General features: G+C 43.8%; 1 protein-coding gene across 3 annotated transcripts in view; it reads right to left on the reverse strand.

Moving 5' to 3' along the window:
* The window catches only part of UTP15 (UTP15 small subunit processome component), a 226,069-nt gene that overhangs the window by 98,922 nt on the left and 114,994 nt on the right, over positions 1 to 12,153 (reverse strand). For all 3 annotated transcript variants that reach the window (XM_086960791.1, XM_086960792.1, XM_086960790.1), the window contains exon 8: positions 3,323 to 3,407. In XM_086960791.1, coding sequence (XP_086816917.1) covers positions 3,323 to 3,407 — 85 coding nt within the window. The remainder of the gene's footprint in view (positions 1 to 3,322; positions 3,408 to 12,153) is intronic.

Here is a 12,153-nt window from a genome sequence, read left to right on the forward strand (position 1 = left end):
GCTAACAACTATTGATAGCTGCTTGGGTCATTGGAGTCTAGATTAGACTCAAACAGGCTTTGATTGCTGCAAGGGTTGCCGCAGGTATTGGTGCTGGGTGGCTTCGGTTCTTCATGGCGTCTTCTCACTCGGTGGGGAGATGGATCTGACCTTCTGGAACACAGTGGCCTCTTCCTGGGTGGCTACTGTGCGCTACGACTGGGAGGTGGAAGCACGGTAAACCAATCTCTACTCTTTTAGTGCCTGCAGACGAGTAGCTCCTCTACTCCAATGGAGATTGCTGGCAATTTGCGTAAAGCTGGCAGTTTACCGGCGTTCTTCGTAGTTCAGTTGCAGGCCTAGCCAGTTTCTTCACGATTGCCTAGACTGGTGCAGGCAGGGTTTGGCACCAAAAAGTCCACAGCAAGGCTTCAGTTATTTTTTGCAGCTCTTTTTAGGTCTCGCGCCTAGCGTTGCAGTGCACAGCACTGCTCGCGTAGAGCGAAACATTTTGTAGGGGGTTTTAAAATTACCCTTGTGCGTGTGCAATAAAGATAGCACGCAATTGGCCAAAGGCGGGCTCATTGCTCCGCTCATGGCCTATTGGTGTCAATTACGCGCAACAATGCCATGTGGTTTCAATTATCATAAACAGATACGGGTGCGATAATTGAAACCACATGTCTCGCTGTGGCGCGCGCACCAATCGTTGGATTGTTCTTTTTTGGATCTATTTCACAGGGAAGCAACTAAATGAAAGAAGGAAAGAGGTTGTGAACAGTTTCTTCAAGTCACATGGTCACACTGCTTTAGGCTAGTCTTTTGGGTAGAGCTCCTGGCTGAATGTATATTGTTGTCAGAGACGTGAGTAACTGTTATCCGAATTTCTGAGGTGCAGCGAAAAGTGACACTTCAAGAAAAGGGAAGCCATTGGCAAGTGACGGCGCCCACCAATTATTGCTGCGTGTAATTTGCTGTCGCAGAGGACACCATTTTTACTATACTCTGTTTCCTTGCACACAACAAGTTAGCAAGATCACAGAACACACTAGGGGTGAGTGTGACACAGACCCCTGTAATGGGGTACTGAATGGATTTTATCTTACTTGTAATGCCAGGTCTTCTCGACTAATGAATTTTAAAAAGCAGATATTTGAATGTTTTTGTGGATCAGCTGTAAGTTTAGGTCAACGCCACAAGGCGTGTGGAGAAACACTGCGTAGAAGACGTCTCTCGAGGGTGAGTGTCATTAAAGAGAAGGTGAAAACTGTCCCCATGGCGCCCGCAAGTGTATACCACTGCCTCGCAGTGCTTTGTTTATCGGCAGGAGTCATCTTCCGCAGGTCCGATGATATCAAATGTACGGTATGCTGGGTAAAGTTGGGCATAGGTCCCGAGAAGAACAGACTATAGTGGCGGCTCATTGCCAGGTTTGTGTTTTTTTTTTTTAGCTTTTCTTAAAAGTTAACTTTAATAAATGTCATACTTTTTCTGAATCGTTTTTGGCCACTATAAGTGTGGCAGGGTATACTCAGACATGAGTCCCTTTCTCACTGCACCATCAGGATTCAAGCAAGCCGGGCCGAAGACGGCTGAAATGCCAGAAACCGGTCCCCGGTAGCTTGTCTCCTTTCTGGTGAAGAATTGGCTTGGTAGTTTAGTCTGCCCTGTTCCCATGATGCACTGGGCCAGGAACAGACTGATTTGCATATAGCCAGGTTCTGAGCTGGGATGGTGCAGTCAGATAAATAACAGTGATGGATCAAGCCCTGATCTTTGGACTGGGTAAGAGTGGTCTGCTTAATTCAGACACTCTGTTCATCACCACCCCTTTTTCTGAATCGTACTTTTTATACCCAACGCCGCATTTGGGAAATAAACCAGTATCAATATTTTAGAAATTCATTTGTAAAAATGTTCCTCTATTTTTTTCTCCTGGGGAACTTCTATTCACCCGCCTAAACTTCATGCGGCATTTGATCTTTTACGTGAACTTTTGGTGCCTGGTGGAATTGTGTTGCTCCAGTAGTCAGCCATTGTAATAGCCAATTACAGGGGACAGACACCATGTCAAGAGTACTGTTTTGGATGCTGGTTCAATTGTGATGTGTGAGCACCAGAACGTCCCCGATATTTGAATTCCTTTTGATTGCATTTTTTTTATTTTGAATGGGTTTGTAATTGATATAACATGTCCGAGTTTTAGGTTAATTAGTTTTATTGAGTTACTCAGGGGATTGAAAGACTATTCTGGTGTCACTGTTGCCACGAACTTGGAGAGCAAAAAGGCTCTTTCTTGGGGACAACTAAGTTCTCTTTACTAGCCTTCCTGTAAGGACATTTTGGATAGCCTCATTCAATTAGCCTTTGGTAAACAGCATCTGATTCAGCAAATAAATCATTAGTAACTGTATAGGGTCTGCATAACCAGAGAAAATACAATACATTTAGGCATTTTTCTGTTTTTCTCTAATTGTATTGTAACAGTATTTGTGTTTTAATCCATAAGGATTTGTTATTGAATATGTTGCACAACATTAGTCTTCCTGTACAAGTTCCTATGATATAGTTACCTCAATTTCATACTTGACACTCATATATTCGGTATTTCAGAACAAGGTGGCCTTTGCAAGTATAAATTTGGTTAACTATCTTGCGTTTGTACATGTCGTATTCTCGCATGGTATTTATTCTTTGACTGGGTTTGCCTAAGCTTCAATTATGTAACCATTATTGTTGGTCTGTGCTCTTTTCTAAAACGAAAGCCCTTTCCAAGTATATCTGCCCCTCCTTGTCTTGAGAATGACCTCGTCCAATTCGTGACAAAAGAGGCAACATTTCAATATTATTAAGTCCCACAGGCGTAGGAAGAAATAATTTGAATCAGATGTATTTACTATTGCTCTCTTAATATACGCTCACTCAGCATTACTGTGCCATCTACACTCTCCCTTTCCACCATATAACTCTACCATAATTCTTTAATTGAGAAGGATTGAGCCAAGGAAATATAAAATATATAAGTAGGAATACTTTTTTTTATATATACATGTCTTCCAGCATTCAACGCATACCTTACAGTTGCTTCAACATATTAGTTTTGCGAGGCTTAAAACTTTGTGAATGTTTCCATGTTGAAAATGATTTTCAGTACTCAGCTCCCACATGGAATACTGGGTTGTCCTGGTGTCCAACACTGAGTTTGAAAACATTTAGATTAAAAAAACAAAGCTCCAACATCTTAGACTGAACTGGCAAGCCACAACACTACCTGCAGCAGAAAAATACGATTTTGCTGCAAATCATTTAGTAAATAAATGAATAAAAAGCTAAGTGAACTTACTGCTAACGCAAGACTCAGGACTGGTGCTGCATAGTCAAAGCTGTGTACTACTTTATAGTTTGTTGTACTGTAGATCTTCACATGTCTGTTAAAAAAAAATACATCAAACATGATCAGACTCTCTCCAAAGCTCTTTACATACTTCTTTTTTTAAAGATGTGTTGTTTTAGGAAAAGACACACTTTCATTTTCTGACAAACACAAATTCATGTTACATTTCAATTTCTCTGCCAGAAAATCACCCTCATTGAAAAAATATGCCATTTTAGCACCAGTCATTTGTTCATTTATTCACCCTATGTTACTTGTCTCACTACATAATTAGTTTTGCTTCACTACTGCACCATACTTTAAAATGTCAACATCCCTTATTTTATTGCATTATTTAGTGGCTTTACATACAGAGAACAGGGGCTAGGAAGTAAGGGTGGGCGTAGTTCGCGAAGTAGCGATACGCGAAGCTACGCGAAGTGCACTTCGCGAACTTCACGTAGCACTACGCAAGCTGCGTAGTAGCATGTTCGCACTGTGCAAGAAGTGTTTTCAATGATTGCACAGTGCGGACAAGCATCCGGCACTGTGCAATCATTGAAGTGCGAGCTGTAGTTATCTGCTGCTCGAGTAGATTATTACTCGAGCTGCAGCTTTCTCAACGCGAAGTGGTAGTTTCTCATTGAGAGCGGTCGCGAGCATGCGCAACCACTCACAATGGGACACCTTACCTCCCCGCGTTGAGAATACGCCGGGATGTCATTTTGCTTGCTCGCGGTCGCGAACATGACGTTCAGGACCGCAAACAAGCAAAAAATGAGCTCTGCACTACGCTACGCTGCACTACGCGTGTTCGCACTGTGCTACGTGCAGCTCGCATAGTGCGAAGTTGCGCAAACTTCGCAAACTCGGTGAGCGTAGCGTAGTGCTTCGCCCAGGCCTACTACGAAGCTCTTGGAGACCTTTATGAAGCAACAATTTCTACAGCAGAACAAAAGATGTATGATCCTATGGTTAACAGTGGTACAAAAAAAACCTAATTATATAGTACATTATAGTTTTTGGGGGAAGCAATAAAATTGAGTAAGGACAACAAATAATCAACAAAAGAAACTACAGAAACACAATATAATAAATATATGCTGCAGGGTGGGTTCCGCCCATGCAATCCCCGTAGATTTTTTGCTGGACTTTTACTGTTTACTTTTAATGTATGGAGACATTCACAGTACATAGACAGAGTGCTAATCATCAGTGTTCGTCTTTTAAGGTAAGGCAGCTGCTAAACAGCTTGGGTAAGAAGCTCTGGGCTGCTTACACGTGAACAAGTGTGTAAACAATTTACAGAAGGTCTTGGATATGTTACCGCACATATTTATAGCCCAGAAAATCGTTTTCTTTTGATGCAAAGATCAAAAGAAACAATACCTCATAGTTTCTTAACTGTAAATAACATTCACATCAGCAATATACAAAAATTTGATCAGCACACTCTAGCTTGTATAGTCAGAGACACAGGACAAGTATAAAAGCAGACCGCTACGATGGAATTTTTTCTAACAAATATTTATTCCTTTATTCTCCAAAGGGTAGCCAACGCATTTCGTCCTTCTTTCGGATTTTTACAGGGCTCACACAGAATTCTTTCATATGCACCGATGTATGTGCTCCACAGTTTGTGTTTAAGGTAAGAGGTCTTCTTCTGAAAAGTGAAAGTCTCCAAAAGCTCCAATTATTGGATGTAAAGTATAGTATTATCCTGATCAAGTTTTGTTTGCCAATACAGACCTCTGCATCTATTTGACGGGATCAAGGCATAAGTCCACCCTCCTCCAACTCTTCTCTGTCTGTGTAGTCACGTGAACAAGTGCGCTTGCATGGGGTGCTTGTGTTAGAATACCATCTTGCGCAGTCTGGTGTCTGTGCACAGGTAACCCGACGCAGAAGGGGCCATTCAGGGCTTGGTACTGACCTGGGCTAGGCCTTATGAGAATAGGCACTGACAGGATAAATATATAGTAGTTACTGAAGTTCTGCGCTTCTTAAACTGTATTAGAAATTACAGGTGAAATCCGAACTAAATTACTTAGGTTACCCACTGAACGAATGCCCAGGCAGAAGGCACCTGGTGCCACTGCAAGGATGGACGGATGGACTGAGGGACTCTGACTCCAGCTGACCCCCAAGATATTAAGTCTCTCCAATGCTAGTGGTGCAAGCCCCCTTCTGTCCCCGGTGGAATAGCTTATGGAATGCATCTGCTGGGAGTATCCTGGAGGGCTCTCCAGGGACTTCTGTGAACTGGTCTGCAGCTCTGTGACCCCATCAGAAAGGTTACCATTAACTCTGCTGATACAGGTGCCTTGCAAGTCAGCCAAAGCATGGTACCTAGGGATTGCGGTCTGGAGTGTCCTGCTTGCTGGCTGAGGGACTGTGAAAGACACCCCATCTAACAATGGTCCTCGCAAAACACACTCTTTAAGAGTAAAGGAGCTCTGAAGAACATGCCCCTGGTGGCACTCTTCTGCAGAAATTACATTTCCCTGAGGATGGGGTGCACGTGGGACTCCCGCCCCGAGCAGGCCTTTGACCCTGGGGACAGAAGAGAACAGCAACTGTTAGGCATGCACCCCATATCCTGTCTGGGTGGGGTAGAAGGGCTCTCCAGCACATTATCTCCTGCGCATGACCAGGAAAGACCCAAGTTGCTCCCACCTACGGGTGGGAGCCGAAATGAGCATTGCTGGCTTCCACCTGAGGCGTGAACAAGAGAGTGATGCAAGCTCCCGGTGCTGGTGAGGGAAGTTATATAGAGTGTCCACTGGGGCCACAGGGGCCTTGGGCACCTCTACCACCCCTGCAGTCCTAAACAACCCTCAAAAGGTCATGAATTTCCCGGGTGGGACCGAGGCACCCTAAAGAACAAATGAAAAGTGTGGACGAGGACTGCATGGAACAAAAAAAAAGGCAATGCGAGGCGGCAAATCAAACATTCAAGCCTGTAGACATGGAGCACACCCTAAGCTCTTGCAAGGCTTCACATTTGCATACTGACTTTCTGTGATTCCCCAACGAGGAGCAGGGGGCACCTCCAGTGGTTGCTTCAGAGTAACTTGGGGCCTGCAGAAATGGAGTAGCCACCACCTCCTCAGTCATGCTTAAATAAATAAACTCTGTCTACCGGGGATAGTGTGTTTGTACCTGGAAGAGGCTATTGCTCCTTTCAAATCTCTCCCCGGGTCTCTGCCTTGGCACATGGGCTTGAGAGTGCAAAAACTCTATTGGTGGATCCTAGAGCTTCAGCAGCAGCTTAGTAAAAGTAGATATCATGGGTTAATAGATGTAGTGACCCTTGATAGTGTCCCCATTGAGTTCAGTGGTTTATTTTATGGATGTGGCGACACTGTGACAAAGCCAGTAGACCTGCCCTATTGATAGCAACATCCACTTATTGGGGTTATAGGGTTCAGAAACCACTATGGGTGTAACATGACGTGAGGATGTCAAAGATATTTCCACCTACCAGATTTTGCATATTTGTAATTTATTTTGTAGTGTAGAGTGAGCGAGCGTGTGTGTGTGTATATATACATATGTGGAGGTTGAGGAGAATTTTGAGCTCAACCATGAGACGCTGTACCTGGCTGTGAAGATGGTGTACCACTTCTTGGCAGTGTCTGTGAGCATGAGGGAGAAGTTGCAGCTCATCGGCTCCACAGCCATTCTAACCTCTTCAAAGTTTGAGGTGACTCCACTTTCTCATATTGCATTATATAAGTTCAAGCCTTTTCTAATGGTATTCAGCCAGGGGGTGATGCGGGGGTGGGGGTGGGGGGGGGGGGGGGGGGGGGCGGTGGGGGGGGGAAGGGGGTTACAATCAATACAGAGGATGTGGCCTACCAGCTACAGCGGTCGACCTCGAAGCTGGGGAACCGGGTTAGAGTCTCAGCAGGGATGTTCCACATCCTATGATTCTGGGTAAAAACCTTAATTTCCCAGTGCCTAACAAAATTGTGTGTGCAACGCAACTGATGCTCATGTAAAGCGATCTCTTCGGGCCAAGTTTGCGCTATGTAAACCCTCCCTCCCCAATGCATTATCAGACATAAGCTATGGATGTAGTAATTCAATAAGTGACTGCAAATCAAACAAATGTGTGTGTGTGTGTGAGTATATATATATATATATATATATATATATATATATATATATATATATATATATATATATATATATATATATATATATATATATATATATATATATATATATATATATATATATATATATCCACCTCTTGTTAAGTCATGTAAATTTACATCTGCAATGTTGGGTGCATTCATTTCAAACTGGCAAGGAAGTCTACCCAGCAACAATATGTTGATTTAAAACCCTAAGTCCCACATGTTTAGTTGAAAACTACAAGAATGTAATCTGTTGCGGCAGGACAGAGCGTTATCTGTGGTGGGTGCTGTTTATTACCCACACCATCCACATCCACAAACTTATGGTACTTATGGATCTATATATTTATCACCTTCTTCTAATTTACCATTTCCAATGCACTACCCTATTTCTCAGCCTATACTTCTCTCAATATACCTTCTAGCCCAACTTTCTGACTCATCTCAAACTTCTTTCTACTACTCTTTCCAATGCACTACCCTATATCTCACCCTATACATCGATCATTATATCCTCTACACCCACTCTCTCAATTATACCAAACCCCATTCCCCTACTATGTTCCCCAAAATAACCCTTTCTAGACTCTCTCCTTCTCTACCCCTCCTTGCACCATCTGACACCTCTTTTACTAGTTAGAACCCCTAAAGGAAAATGCTACTTACCAGTATGCATCTGTTCTTGGCATGTAAAGCTGCAGATGTCTACACTTTGCATTAGATCGCCACCTGGTGTTGGGCTCGGATGATTGCATGTTGTCGTCGTCTTGGAAGAAGTCTTTGTAGTCACAAGATAGGTGACTCCTCCCTTGGACGATAGTACGCATGGGCATCGACTCCTTCCTTAGATTGTGTTTCACCATGATGGGAAATGATGGAGTTAGTTGAAAGAAAGAAAGGATGTCCATGCGCGTATATCTAATTAAGATAAAACTGGAACAGATCCAGATCCCGGGGAGGCGGGAGGGCGTGTAGAAATCTGCAGCTCTACATGCCAAGAACAGATGCATACTGGTAAGTAGCATTTTCCGTTCGAGGCATATGAGCTGCACATTCTACACTTTGCATGGATTGTGCAGCAGTGTCTCCCCTAGCGGTGGTCACCTGTATCTGTTGCAGTAGTTTGAAAGAGTTTTGAGGACAGCTTGGCCTACTGCAGCTTGCCGATTGTCTTGCACATCAACACAATAGTGTTTAGTGAAGGTGTGTGTTGTAGACCATGTTGCTGCCTTGTAGGTGTCTTCTAGGGTAATGTTCCCTAAGAAAGCCATGGAGGCTCCTAGTTTGTGTGTGGAGTGCGCTCTAGGAGGAACTGTTAATGTGCGTTTTGCCTTGGGATAGCATATCTGTATACATTTTACAATCCACCTTGCAATTCCTGATTTAGAAATGGGGTTGCCTTTATGAGGTGGAGAGAAAGCTACAAATAGTTGCTTTGTTTTGCAAAAGGATTTGGTCCTATTGATGTAATAGAGAAGAGCTATTTTGACATCTAGTGTGTGTAGAGCTCTCTCTGCTACAGAGTCTGGGTTTTGAAAAAACACTGGTAACTCTACAGATTGGTTTAGATGAAAAGGAGTAATTACTTTAGGAAGGAATTCAGGATTAGTCCTTAGAACCACTTTGTTACGGTGTAATTGTAAGAATGGTTCTTGTATAGTGAAAGCTTGAATCTCCCTAACTCTTCTAAGAGAGGTAATAGCAATGTGGATAGCTGCTTTCCATGAGAGAAATTGCAGTTCCCATTTGTGTAAAGGTTCAAAAGGGGGGTCCCATGAGCCTGGTAAGAACAATGTTTAGGTTCCACACTGAAGAGGGTGGTAACCTAGGAGGAATAATTATTTTTAATCCTTCCATAAAAGCTTTTATTGCTGGTACTCTAAACAACGACATATGGTGTATGTTTTGTAGCTATGCCGCAATGGCTGCAAGATGTAAACGTATAGATGAATATGCCAGACTAAATCTCTGTAAATGGAGAAGGTAACAGATAATATTTTGGATGGAAGCATCTAAAGGATCAATTTGAATATTAGTGCAGTAAATGGCAAATCTTTTCCATTTAGCAGCTTAGCAAGCTCTAGCAGTAGGTCTTCTGGCTTCTTTAATGATATTCATACAGTCTGGTGGCAGGTTAAGGTAACCAAACTCTAAGACTTCAAGAGCCAGATTCAGTTGACTTGGATCTGGATGCCTAATGTCTTCATGGTTCTGCGTTAGCATGGATCGTGTCAGAGACAGTTTTTGGTGTGGAACTAGAGCGAGTTCTAGCAGTGTGGGGAACCACGGTTGCCATGCCCATGTGGGAGCTACCAGGATCAGTTTGAGAGACTGTTGCTTGAGCTTGCGTACCACTAGTGGTCTTAGTGGGATTGGTGGAAAAGCGTACGCAAATCTGCCTGACCAGTTCATCCATATGGCATTGTCCTTGGACAACGGGAGTGGAAACCTGGCGGCGAAGGTTGGGCATTTTGCGTTTTCATGCGTGGCAAACAGGTCTATGTCTGGATGACCCCACTTGTGAAACAATGGTTGAAGAACTTGCAGATGTAGTTCCCATTCGTGAATCTGTTGTGTCTGTCGACTTAGCAGATCGGCTATCTGATTGTGAACTCCTGGAAGGTGTTCTGCAAGCAGATATATCTTTTGTGGAATGGCCCATCTCCAAATGTTTTGTGCAAGGTGAGACAGCTGCAGGGAATGTGTGCCTCTTTGTTTTTGTATGTAGTACATGGCTGTCATGTTGTCCGTCCGGATTAAGACAGCTTTGTTCTCTATTTGCACTTGGAAGGACTTCAGTGCTAGGAAAATTGCCAGCAACTCTAGGTGATTGATGTGAAGCACCTTTTGTTGAGCGGTCCATCTTCCCTGAGTTGTGTGGTGGAGCAGATGTGCTCCCCATCCTATCAGGGATGCGTCTGTTGTCAGTCCTATCTGTGGAACTGGCTCGAGGAACGGCCACCCTTTGGACAAGTTTTTGGTGTTCCACCACTGCAGAGAGCGATGTGTGCAGCTGTCCACCAACACCAGGTCTGTTAGTTGTCCTTGTACACGATTCCACTGATGTGCATAGACATTCCTGCAATGGGCGCATTTGCAGTCTTGCATATGGTACAATAAAATGCAAGATGCCATCATGCCTATTAGTTGCATGAACACTCTGGCTGGGACAGAGTGTTGGTTTTGAAACCTTGTAACTAAGGCTTGAATGTGAAGACACTACCGGTGGCACTGCGACGTCTGGCAGATATGGCTTTGCTAATAGCCAGGCGGGTTGTAGCTATTTGCTGGATGAGGGGTCCGTTGCCTACAAAGAGGAGATGGGCTAGAGACATGTTGTATTGTTGTACTCAATCAGAAACATACAGTGAATTACTTCCGCCTAAGAGTCGCCCCAAGAATTTCTGGGGTCTGTACCAGACATATGTCCGTGCAAGCGAAGAGGAGGAGGAGACAGAACGTGGCGAGGACATTGATATGCCCGACGCACCAGTGGAGCAAACGGAACACGATTAGTGGGGACCCTTGCTGGGAGTGGGGAGTGCATGGAGTAAAGTAGGAATCAGGAAGGAGATGTTATTAGTCTGCAGGGAGTGCAGGGACGGGGAGCACAGCTCTATCTAGCTATAATGACAGGGTAACTGATCGGGGGTGATTTGAGCGGCACTGTAAGAATGAGGTAGAAGTCTAGAACCCGGGCGGGGTGCTAGCTTCCCCATAATAAGCATAAGGATGGGTGGCTTGATTATATATTTCCGGGAACTTTAGTCGGGTGGGCGAACTGCTGGCGTGTTGCGGGTGGGGGGGTTGTTGGGGTAGGACTTAAGAATTAAGTTTTCATATAGAAGCTGTGTTTGGCCTGCGACCTGCTGGGCTTGGCGTGATGATTGCTAGTTGATATGTGAACGCACGTTTGCAGGGAGCGCGAGACGAGTATAATACCTTGGAACTGTTGATAAACTTGGAGGTCCTTGCATTACATCATAATTGAACGATGTCGGCTAATTGGCTGTGTAAGAAGTACCTGGTCTATACGGGCATGTTCCCTGAAAATCTGCTGCCGGCCCAAGGGTTGTAGGCTGCAAGCTGTGTAAAACATCCTGCAAGAGATACAAAACACCACTCGGCTCGTCGGAACTCACACCGAAAGTTAGAAGGAGTGTAACCTTGGATGTATCAAGATTCAAGTACAAATACGACTCATAAAATGGATTAGAATAATCACTTCGTGTGGTGACTTTGGAAGAGGACAGGCTTGAAAACTGTTGGGGCCACAATTACCATATGAATGAGCAGAAATACAATTTTTATACATCCTCACCACAAGCGTCATTTTTCTTCAATATATGTTGGGGGACTATAACATTACCCGTAAGAAGAGTGACTAAATAGCCTTGAAAAAGCCCTGTGGGCGAAACGCGCGTCGGCTGCTGTCTTTCCTCATATGAACTTTGGAAATAAAACACCAGATCTCAACTCAAGAAGATTTGTGTGGATATTCTTTTGAGAAGATCTTTTTGGGCTTTGGAAAATCATTGGATGCTGAGATTATATGGACTGTTCTTGAGATAAAATATTTACATCACTTGATGCGTCACAATAATATGGTGTGTTTGGGTGTGTTACATATATATCCTGCAAGAGAATAAAGGTTTT

The sequence above is a fragment of the Lissotriton vulgaris genome, chromosome 3_1 (genome assembly GCF_964263255.1).
Source record: "Lissotriton vulgaris chromosome 3_1, aLisVul1.2, whole genome shotgun sequence".
In the NCBI taxonomy this organism is placed as follows: Eukaryota; Metazoa; Chordata; class Amphibia; order Caudata; family Salamandridae; genus Lissotriton; species Lissotriton vulgaris.